The sequence below is a fragment of the Quercus suber genome, unplaced genomic scaffold (assembly GCF_002906115.3).
Source record: "Quercus suber isolate HL8 unplaced genomic scaffold, Cork oak 2.0 scaffold_341, whole genome shotgun sequence".
NCBI classification, from domain to species: domain Eukaryota; kingdom Viridiplantae; phylum Streptophyta; class Magnoliopsida; order Fagales; family Fagaceae; genus Quercus; species Quercus suber.
Genome location: NW_027069793.1, coordinates 569,901 through 582,125, shown reverse-complemented (window position 1 = coordinate 582,125; position 12,225 = coordinate 569,901). Strand labels below are relative to the sequence as shown.

Genomic DNA, 12,225 nt, shown 5'->3' with positions numbered 1-12,225 from the left:
ATTTAGTGTATAGTTAAGAATGGTAAAGTGTAATTTCTCCCAAACATAATAATGTGTTTATATACAAAATTTTAAAGATGTACCTTTTAGGTATAATTATATTTTATTAAATATTTCATCAGTCTCAAATTGTTAAAGCCTCTGTTCTATTTTGAGATATCCCAAAAATGAAGTCCTTATAAAGCCAATACATCTCTTTAAAAAAATTTAATTTAAAGAGGGTAATTTTGAAAACTTGTACCTTTGTATGTAAAAAATCATATTTTCTAAATAAACCCAATAAAATGGGACAGAGAGAGTAATATAATAAAAAGGAAAAAAAATTTATCTATAAAATTAGTAATAACCTAAGGTTACAACCTTACTTAATATTTTTTTATTGAAGGTAAATTTTAGCAAGTCCACAATTAGATTACATCTTCATATTATATTCTCTATACTTACCAAATTTCTAGAAAATTGAAGATCAATAACTATATTATCAATAAATTTTTAAATTGCAATTTTTTGTAGTTTAAAGTTATGCATAATATAAGATTATAAATCATATAATAAATAATATTATTGACACAAAATTTTACATATATTAAGTGTAATGAACATGCAATTCAACTATTAGATTTTTAAAATATATAATAATGTCTATTTTATTGAGGAAGACTATACTACAACTAATTTTATAACTAAACTTTGTCTTTTAAAAATATTTAAAAAAAAAAGAAAAAAAAAAAAAAACTTTTCTACAAAGATACTAATCAAGCCCATGCAAAAAAAAAGAAAAAAAAAAAAACCTACCCGATCCAATACCAAACGAAAGCAGGAAAAGATTTTGTGGTGGAAACCCCATCTCGTCAGGAGTTCCTATTTGATTAGTTTATTTTCGGTTGAAAGTGTGTGAAAAGAGAGACGCATGTACAATGTTGTCCTCTTCTTCTCACTGCAATTTGCTATTTGAGGTGGCCGTGGCACAGCCATTCGTCTGGTCTCGTCTACCTCCACGTTGGGCTTTCCTGCAACCTCTTGTTTTCTCAGCCTTCAATTTTAGAAAAGCAAGACAACTTTAAGCACCACATTGATTTATAAAAAGGCAAGAGTCGTTTATGATTTCTTAATTTCTTTGTCTAAATTGTCAGGTAATACATTGATCTACAAATGACTAAAATAAATATTAAGCAAAGCAACATCTTTGAAACTAAAATTGAAACTGTGACACCAAAATACAAGAATGCCAGTCCATCAAAAAACATCATTCACATTAAAGTGGCAGCCAATCGCAGCCAGCGGTGACAATGAAAAACACTACCTTCTACAACCATCTCCTCCCTCACGTCCTTAATTATTTGTCTTCAATAGATACATGACAGCACGCCTGCTCAGCCAGAAGCGGGATGTGCTTTTTGGCACAATCATCTACTCATACAATCACAACATTGATACACATGATAGGGTATTTATACACGGCAAGCACTTCAAACGAGATATCAAACCTTTCCATCCTCAATCCTTGCCAGTTGAAGGGTGTCTTAGCGCACCAGGTGGTGCTGCTGGCATTGGGAACCGTGAGTCTCCAACATTGGGGGTCTGCACATAGGGGCTCTAGCACGTCCAATTGTTTCAAAAGCAAAAGAGACGATAATTAGGTGATACAGATTAAGACAAAAGTGGATGAACAAGGGTTTTAATCTTAAAGAATAAGTTAATTGACACCATCTTTGACAAAATTATGATATTGTGTGTTCAATCATGATCTAAAATCATCATCATTTTCAATTTGTTTATTGTGTGTTCAATCATGATCTAAAATCACCATCATTTTCAATTTGTTTAGCTTTGGCAATCATTATGTTCCTAATAAACAAAAAGATCTTTGTTTCTTGTTGTAGTCTCCATGACTTCAGAGCATAGAGTTTTTTTTTTTTTTCTTTTTTTTTTGGGAAAATTACACACAGCAAGGGTTTTAAACCCACAGCCTCACCCTCCATCTTGATCTTGCAAAAGGAGGAGATGTCATTTGAGCTAGAACTCATTGGCGTAGAGTCTATATTTTCTACCATAGAGAGCTTATCAATTGCCTGAGTTCAATTTCTTTTTCTCTTGGTAGTCTCATTAAGAAACAAATTGGACAGCTAACTACTAAAATAACAGAAGTTTATGCACCAAGAATTCTTCCTACTTGATGGGGAGCAATATCAGATTCTGTAATCTTCTAAATTCCTGAAATTCTATCCTCTCGATTTTGCATCAGAATCAGGTTAACCTTGATTACAACTTCTCATTTATTTGTTTTCTCATATGCTGCACAAGTTAACATCCTCTGATATTCAAAAGTTGAAAAGATATTTCATGAAATTCTACAAGAAAAACCATAGAATTTTTTTTTTTTCCCCATAGTAACTATAAGTCAGTCTTATTTGGCACTGAGCCTGAATTGTATTGTATTAATTAAAAAAATTTGAATGAGCTTAGTTGTGGGAGAAAGAAAGATACCGGTAATGATATTGTGGAATAAGATGACTCTTCAGCATTTGAAGATTTTGGTGATGTACTAGGAGAAGTAGCATCATAACTTGTTTCGCTTCCATTCAATTTATGTACTGTACCATGTGGCACATTTTCACTCTCATTCCCATTGGTTAATTTAACCCTCTATAAATGATACCACAGCTTCTGTTAGCCATCTAATATAAGAATTGTGATAATAACCACATGAAAATATGGAAAAAGGCACCTCAAAAAAAATACCTGGAAGATTTTACCAAGAGTTTTCAACCCCTTAGCTCGTGCACGGAGCTCCTCCTTCTTGGCATTGCTGTCTTGAAGAACCTAAGATAAAAAATGTACAGATTACACAAAACAAACTTCGACCCAGTATCTCAGTGTCAGCCAACTGCCAAAAATAACATGGGTAGAAAAACAACCATCTGACAAACGCGGGAAAGAGTGGCCTCAATATCAGCTACATTCAGCTTCCACAGGGAATCAATCATCAATTTTTTGTGTGACTGTAGGTATTCTTCAAGCTCTTCCTCAGAATAGTTTCCTTCTGTACTGAGTTGCTTTTTCATGTCCTCCTGCAGCTGAATTAAAGCAATTGCACCTAGAGCCACCAGCAAGAAACAACAATTCATCAGCATATACAAATATTTCCCTAGGTATAGTGATCCTAATGCACAATCAAGCACGTACACACAGACAAATAGAGTTACCAAGGCATTCTAACAAGGCTCAGATGTAGGGTTTTTCAAGAACAAATAGTAATCATAAGTAAAAATAATGCTAATCTAATGGTTCAACCTTTAGCCTATGTCCACAGAAGGAAAATTTAATGGATTTCAATTGATCAGCTAATATATTTCTGAAAAGTCGAAAAACTAAGTGATTGGGGTTTTGTGAAACCTTCTAAAATATTAATGGTTTACTAAGACCCGCATAGAAATATGCTATGGATTGGGCCACATACATTCAGGTCAGATTAGATTTGCCCAGGCTCCCCAGTGAGTATGACAGAAGGATCAGGTCAAAGGGTAGAACTCAAGACTCCATCACACGACATTTAGACATGGCTATTGGCTATAAAAGCCAGCAATATATACTAACCTGTTGCTGCTGTTACTTGGGACTTAATAAAATGCCCTTTGTTTCTAAACCATTCAGCAATAAATGGCACACCCAAATATATAGCTTTCTTCCCTAGCTCTTTAGCTCCCTGCCTTGCATATATATAGCCAATTGTACTCAACATATCAACACCATAAGCTGTAGGAAACAGAAAATACAATGAATCAGGAAGAACCCTTTTTAGTTGTAACAAAAAAGATTAAAAAAATGCTATATAACAACTTGTAGAAACCAGACAACAAAATGAATCAGAAAGAACCCTATGCAATTGCATCAATAAAGATATAAAAATTAAATACAATGAACAAGGAAGTATATCCTCAAATTGATCTTATCCATATGTATCCTATGCCAATGCGAGAATTGCTTGCTGATATTAAAAGCATGCAGAAAAACCTCCTTTCAAAGATAACCAACAGGCCAACAATCTAGCATATATATAGATTAATTATGAAGAAACTCAAATACATGACAGATGTAATTTTCTTTTAATGGCACCTCTTCGCCTTGCAAGTCCTAGGAGGAGGTTGAGGTTGTGGATTCAAGACACATTAGGTGCGAAACTTTAATGTGTGTGTGTGTGTGTATTCACAATGAATGCACACCTGACTTAACCTATGGATTAAATTACCCAATATACCTAGTTGACTTGCAAGTTATCAAATAGCATTATGTAGCATCATAAATAAAGGCCAGCACTTGCACTAACAAAGTACCCATCAGAAGAATAAAGGCAAGGATTACCTGCATTGGATAGCCTCGTCACTTCAGCTTCAGCATGTCTGATAAACTCCACTTTGTCTTCTTCATATTTTTTTAGTCGATCTTTCAGTATTTGTGCAAGCTTTTCTTCTCTTTCTTTCTGAACAACCTATAGAAATGAAAATTTTGGGGAAATAATCCATATGAAGATCAGGCTTTGTAATTTGCATATCTAAAATTGAACAGCCATAAAACAAACAGCTCTTTAAGTGTTTTTTCTTTGGGGGGGAAAGAGAAGGGGGTGGGGGGTGTGTGGGGTAAGAAAATTCACACACACATTGGACTAGAACCCATGACCTCACCGACAACCTCTGATAAATTACCAGTTATCCCAAATTTTTTTTTTTTTACCAAATGGTGAATTTAATCATTTAATCTAACATTCCCCTCCTTCACATGTGGGCCTAAACTTCCCTTATTAAGTGGGGCTTAACATATGAAAAAATTTTAAAATGGAAGGTAAGGTGGAGACAGGGTGTGAACCTAGGACCTTCTGCTCTAATACCACGATAAATTAAAGGTTGTCCCAAAAGTTTAAGTTGTTAGAAAATGGTAAATTTAATCATTTAATCTAACAACACCCGTTATAATGAAGGGTGCAAGTGTTGTATGGTAGAAGGCCCTCGGCCTCTAGATGTGCAAATTTCAAGAAACCAAATGAAAACCTGCAATGAACATATATCATATACCAACACATAAGGGAAACAAGGGTTCCAAACATTTTACTTTTTAGGAAGTTTTTTTTGGGTGGGGGTGGGGTTGAACCTTTTAGGAGACCTGTTGCATTGTTCTCCACAAAACCCTTACTCTAATGCAAACATCAAAGGAAGTCGTCAGCTCTAACATGTTCCCCGGGCATGTGATTACACATACACATTAATTAAAGGAGAACATACAAGGAAAGGAATCATGTAACTGCATGTCTCTAAACCAATTACCATTTAACAAAAACTAAATGAAAAAACACATTGAAGAAAGAAAAAAAATATTAAAACTTATACATACATATATATATATATTCATGCCACCAATTTGATAGAGTTCTTTTACAGAAATCTAAAAGGTACAAAATTGAGAGTTCCAATACTATCCAACAGACATTGAAGGACTTTAATAGAGAAAATTGCCTTACTTTATTACCTGTTGAGGACAAGGAAGCGCTCAAGGAAAAAAAAAAGATTAAATATACAAAGATTCAAGAATTGTGGTCTAGTTTTGATGTCGGACCTTCTTAGCACAATCCCCAAAAGTCATTTTAGTTATTAGTATTGAGTCTTTTAGGTTGAGAAGCTGTTGGATCAGTTTTAATTAAGTTCTATTAGAATAAGGGCAACTTGGTAATTTTCAGAAATTTGGAATGGGCTGTCCTTGACAGTACCAAAGGCCCATGAGTCTTATTTTATGTTTACGCATTATTAAGTCTTTTATTTAATTATTATTAGTATTCCTATTAATTCTAGGAATAGGTTATTTAGAGGAAAAGGATAACTATAGCCTCTATATAAAGGCTCTTTTGTAGTCATGTTATTTCAGAATATATTGTGATTGATTAATAAAATTCAGCAGCTTATTTTAAGCTTTGTTTGTGTGATGCAAACTTCTCCGAGGTGTGTGATGCCAAGGAACCCTAGGTGTGATGCTTAGGAAGACCTAGGTGTGATTGCCTAGTGTTTTATTTATGTTATTTTCCGTTTATTCCTGTTTCAGCCCCAAACAGCAGTCAACATTCATTCTTTTCTAAACTAAACTCTAAAACATCAAGAAACCTAGTATAGTGCTGAACTTCTTAACGGTCCTGCATCATTACCCCAACCAAACCCATGTGTTTCTTCTCTATCCTTTTTTATGTTAAGCAGCAATTAGCATAATCCCCAAAAGGAACAAGAAGATGCTAGAAGAGGACAATAATTATTGGGATCATCAATGCATGGCAGCCTTACTACCTATATAGGGACATAATGGCATATGTTTGCTGCTACAGCAACCTCAATTGAGTATTGGTTCAAATCCTCAGGGTGTTTTATTAAAGAGAGAAACCCAGCCTTACGATTCACCACAAGTCCAACTTCAAGAACAGCCAAAGGAATCCATTATGGACAATGGAGACCACAAAGGAGAAAAATGAGCATAAGGTTAATCATTTTAATGTTACTACTATAGATAAATTCAAGAAGGATTTCAAGTTGAAAATTCCTCTTGTCATTGATTTCATCATTCCAGATGAATTTAATAATAGGGTGGGAAAGAAAACTTTGTCATCCTTAATGTTTCTGACTGTGATTGAAGAGTTGGCGCAATTTTCAAGTTTGAAGGTTCTTATACTCTAAGCAATTTAAAAATCGAGGTCTAGTTTTTTTCCAAATGAGGGAGAATGATGCAGCCATGAAAGATTGATGATTTGATATTACTTTGCAAATTCGCCCATTCAAGAATTATTTTATGGAGTCTACATGTGAAGTCCAATTGAAGTAAAAGTTGTTTGGTTTTAAAGGTGTATGAGTCTTTTAGGGTTAAAACAGTTTTTTATTTGTGTTTATATTATTAGTATGGTCGGTATTGTAGTCAAGGGCAAATCAGTAATTTCAAAAATTATTGAGAATTATAGATATCATGATGGTTTAATTGAGTCACTAGATCTTAGGTTTTATTTTCTTTGAGTCCAAATTAGTCTTTTATTAGGTTTTAGTTTACTAGTTAAATTAACAGCCCTAATACTACTAGTACAAAAAAGTGTATCATACCTATTTGTGTTCAATGCAATCAAAGAGAAGTTGATTAATAAAATTATTGAGAGTTTTGAACATAGAAGCATGTTGATGTTTGTGTGTTCCTTCCTCCATTTCTCTTCTTTCTTTTCTTCTTCTTCTTCTCTTTCTTGAGCGATTGTTCACGGTACTGTTCCTACAGCCCCTGAACACAATAAATTCCTCTCTTTTTCTTCTTCCTTACAACCCCAAATCAGGCCTTTTCTTTTACCCATCAAAACCGTAAACCCCACACACTTTCTTCTTCCAAATAGCCATCAAATAACTCATCAAACCACCTTTTAATTCCTAACAAAACTCCATAGCCCTTTTTTCACCATCTCTAAATCCAATTTCCATATATTTCCTAATCCTAATCCCATTACAACCACACCTAGACAAATTCTCCCAATTTATCCTACATCAACTACCCTTGAATAACATAAAATATACCATATTAATACCACCATATGGTGTGAATGAATAGTACTTAAGCTTTTTTCCCCTCTCCAGATCTTATCTTGCATCAATCACCTTCGTGATGCATAACTAATGGGGTTGATCACAAGCACAAAACAAATTTAACCATATTTTATTCGTAGATTTATGTCAAACACCATCAGTTTTGAAAGTAAATCACTGTTACTAGCTTTCAAACTCTCTTTCCCTTCTTTTTGTTAAACCATTTTCAAGCCAGTTGCTATTATAGACCCAACTTTATGCTTCTGAAAGAGTAACAAGATCTTGGAAACAGGCACAAAATAGAAAAGAAGTGCATAAAGTCCTGTAAAAAAAAGTTAAAGAGTTTTAGTATCAAACTGTTCACAAGCACAAGATCTTAGTGAAATCATACTCTCATTTTCTCTTGCAATTTTTTAGTATCTAACTGTTCCCCTTCCGTGAATATGTCTTGTGAAGCCATTGATGCCATGGCAAGCTGACCTATGTATTCCTCAAAAAGCTCACTGCCAAAAAGCATTGCAAAGATTGCAGCAGGATCGATAATTGTGTCACTGCAATAAGAAGGAAGCATGCGATTCATATCAGGAAAAAATATATATATAATAAATTTTGACAAGAACTTCTATTCAAATCTACATGTATATAGTACAAAGAGTCAGACACCCTATCAACCTTGAAATTTATCTATTCATAAATTAAGAACAAGAAACTAACGTTGAGATTCCTGATTTCCCATAAGTGTCATATGCTTGCCGTTGGCTGGGATCACTCAGGACTTGGTATGCCTCACCCAATACCTGAATCCAAATGAATGACATACAAAATATAACTAATGGTTCAAAATAATAACTAAAAACATACTCAGATTGTAATAATTCCATTTCTTAATGTTCATTATGCTTGCTTCCACAAATCTGTCCATGCAATTGACTACTTAAAGGGGGTTTTTCTTTTGATAGCAACATTTGTGGAATACAGCCATAATAATGTAACTCTTTTAAACTTTAGTCATATGAAGATTGAGAAAGTCCAATTGAGCTAAACAAAACTCCAAAGGTCCAAGGCCTAATATAGCATTCTTACCAAACTTTAAGTTTTTCTTTTTATATACATGTGAGCATGGAACCTTAAGAAATGCATGTATTGACAGTCCCAAATGCCAAGAAGTTGAATGACATTTCCCAAGATGCTAACAAATATTTAAAATTAATTTCTGTGATTAAGGAGACATTAAGTTGTAGCATTCCACAACAATGGTAGAGACCTAAAACACACCCTAAACTTTACACAAGCATAAAAACAAGGTCTCAATTCCAAATTTTCATATTCTCTTCCCATGATAGTTGAAAACACACATAGTAAATACCTAAAATTCTACGATACTTGACTGATGCTAAATTGAAGGCAATTTAAAATGCCTAGAGGCATTAATATATATATATATATATATAGACACGCATATACAAAATGGTGCTTTCTTGTTTGGCATAGAAAACATGAGCCCAGGCAGTTTGTTAGACATGCATCCACATGCCAAGGCAGTCAAATTTGTGCTTTAGCTTGTGAGACATAAGCCTAATTGGAATAAAATTTTCAATTCTCTTTGATTTCAAAATGTTGGGTCTGTGCACAATTCTCATATAAATTACTTAAGAATGATATATTGATAATCACTTTATTAATGGTAAGCATCCTCTTAGCAGAAGTTTCAGAAATATGAAAAGTTAACATGATATATATATATATATATATAAAAGTCCAAATGATTTATACTAAATTAAGCAATGCTGATTATCTTTCTTCTGATTTAACTTTACAAAATTCAAATTAAAAGTCTCATACAGAAAATATGCCTCACATTTCACTTCTAACTTTAGAAACACTAGGGATAAGGGGACCAACATGCATGATGATCTTAGGAGACTTTTTTTTAGTAACAATAACAACAACAAAATAAAAGATAATAATACTGTATTAAAAGGCTACAAAACTCATGTCCTTAACTACCAACCATACAAGTAGGGGGAAGAAATCAAGACTATTCATTGAAGTGACAATCTTTATGCTATTTATATTAGTGTATGCTCTTGATTTTTATAGTTAATTTGTTCGTCTATTTAAAACTAGACTTTTGATTTCAGAGAGATTGAGCTTATGATTGTCCGATGGTGCAGACCAAAAAAAGTAACTTGGCTTATTTGGAGAGCATGGCATAACTAACATTAGGTCAGTGACAACACCAAGTTGTACCAAAATATGTTTAAACTTCACTATAGTATGCTCTTGATTTCAATAGTTAATTTATTTGTTTCTTTAAAAGTAGACTTGATCTCAGCAAGGTTGAGCTTATGATTGTTTGATGGTGCTGACTAAACGAAAGTAACTCGGCTTATTTTACAGAGGTTGGCATAACTAACATTAGGTCAATGCCAACACCAAGATGTTCTAAAATATGTTTAAACTTCACTATGCTTGTTATATGAAAAGAGATAAAGATGTTCTAATTGATGTACTTTGCTTTGTGGGATGATCATTGTCAAAGTTTGAAAGCTGTAGCATTCAAACTCCACAACATAGTACACTTTCTAGTTCTTGTTAATCTTTTTTTGTAAGTACAAAAATCATTCTAAAACGATAGTAACTCTCTTACACACACCCTTTGGATCATGAACCCATGACCTTACCCTTCTTCCCCTTATTGGGACGAGAAAGTGCTAGTTCAGATAGAGATCATTGGTGAAATCATTTGCGCTCTACAGAACATTCATGTCATCAAATGATTTGGACCCTTTATTTTATTATATGTCATTTTATTGGAGAAATGGGTATTTCAACACCCCCTCCCGCCTTCTACCTGAATCAATACTTACAAATAATAAGAAGAAGAATTATTTGGATTGAAAGAAAGGAATAAAAGAAGAAACTGATGTTGCTGAGGATTATTTGTTTGCTCAGGAGAGGCTGAGATTATGAATAAAAAGAACCATGTTTGGTTTGATAAGAAATCATTAAATTTTAGAATCTGTTCAGACACAAGCTTTTGTTTCTTGCAGGCATAAGTAACACCACTTGCATCAAACATTTTTGATAAAATACAATATTCAATAACAAGTTAGTAAAATCTTGCCTGAAAATTTTGCGCTGCTTGAGGATCATTAGGGTTTTTATCAGGATGAACCTGTCGTGCCTGCAAGCAAGAAAGAAATATGATCCACAAGAGGTACAGAATCCATCCATTTCCAGCTAGTGATCTTTAACCGTTTAACATAGCATGTCATGACTCAATTATCCGCATGCATGCATATGGAGCAAGTAATTCATGATGAGATAATTAGTCTAGAGTCGCGGCATATGAAAACATCAGATAACACGCTCTTCCAAATGCTTTTTTTTTTTGCAACTCTTATACACTTCAACAGTTATGGCCAAATTAATGAAAAGATCCCTATCAAGTAAATCGAACATTTTGAACGCATATACATTCCTTTTTCTGCTTTTTGAAACTTGCTGCTGACATATCAATCCATTTTACCAATCAAGCAAGGATGAAAAATTTCAGGCCAAGAAACAAAATAAAATAGAAAAAAAAAAAAAAAAAAAAAAAAGGGAAGAAGAAGTTAATTAAGCTATTAAATTAAATTGCGGTGTTTCACAAGAAAATTAATGAGTCATTAGATCAGATAGTTTAACTGCCACTCCAAGTAATTAAGAAAGCAGGGAAAGAAAATACTTAAAGAACAAGACTTAAAAGGGGAAAGTCAACTCTGGGAAACGTTCAAGGAAAACAACTGAGAAATTTTTGGAATACGAAACACCATAGAAGCGTGGATCCATTAAACTTTCAAAAAAAAAAAAAAAATCAAGATTACTTAGACAGCCCTAAAAATTCTATCTGAGAAAAATCGCCGATCGGTAAAAAAGAAATTGGTAAGTGTAAATTGAAATAGCATTATAAAATATGTTAACACTGAAAAAAACAAGAGGAAGAAGAAGAAATGAAGAAATGATTTGACCTTAATGTAATAGGCTTTCTTGATTTCGGTCTCGGTAGCGGTTGGACTGACTCCAAGCACGTCGTAGTATTCTGTCTCCTTCACCATCTCCGACTTTCTCTCTATTTTTTTTTTTCCCGATCCGATCAGATCAGTTTTGTTTTTGGCTATGTAGTATGGACTAGTATCAAATTTCAATTTCAATTCAAATTTCTTTCTGTGTCCTCTGAACTGAGGAACACGGAGTTTCACACAAACCCGAACAGAACGTATCTGCGGATAATTTTATATTATTTAAAAATATATAGTAACTGAAAAAGAATTAGAGAGAGAGAGAGAGAGAGAGAGAGAGAGCGACTGTGAGAATGAGAACAGGAGAAAAATAAATACGCTCCCCCTCACGCTTTTCACGTCCGTAATGTTTCTCTTCACTCCTACAGACTTGTTTTTACTGCTGATAAAAAAAGACATTTTCAGGAGAAAAAAAGTTGAATTTGTTTAAAATTTTGAATGGCTAAACTAGTACTGTACTCCAAATTTTTAACAACAAAACGACCTGATTTTCAGGTGGTGTCATTATTAATAGGAATGTACGTAATAATTCAAATTCCATAAAAAAATAAAAATAAAAATAAGTTTTTTTTTTT

The 12,225-nt window shown here is 33.5% G+C and overlaps 1 protein-coding gene across 1 annotated transcript; it reads right to left on the bottom strand.

Annotated features, from left to right (window-relative positions):
- Positions 1–1,076: 1,076 nt before the first annotated feature.
- Positions 1,077–11,937, bottom strand: LOC112011813 (chaperone protein dnaJ 10). The gene is made up of 10 exons (XM_024044150.2): positions 11,600–11,937; positions 10,714–10,773; positions 8,301–8,383; positions 7,978–8,137; positions 4,363–4,489; positions 3,598–3,756; positions 2,919–3,097; positions 2,743–2,823; positions 2,488–2,646; positions 1,077–1,596 (listed from the first exon to the last, which is right to left on the bottom strand). Exons 1-10 carry the CDS (start codon positions 11,684–11,686, stop codon positions 1,498–1,500), a joined length of 1,194 nt encoding a protein of 397 aa, XP_023899918.1. The 5' UTR covers positions 11,687–11,937; the 3' UTR covers positions 1,077–1,497.
- Positions 11,938–12,225: the final 288 nt, after the last annotated feature.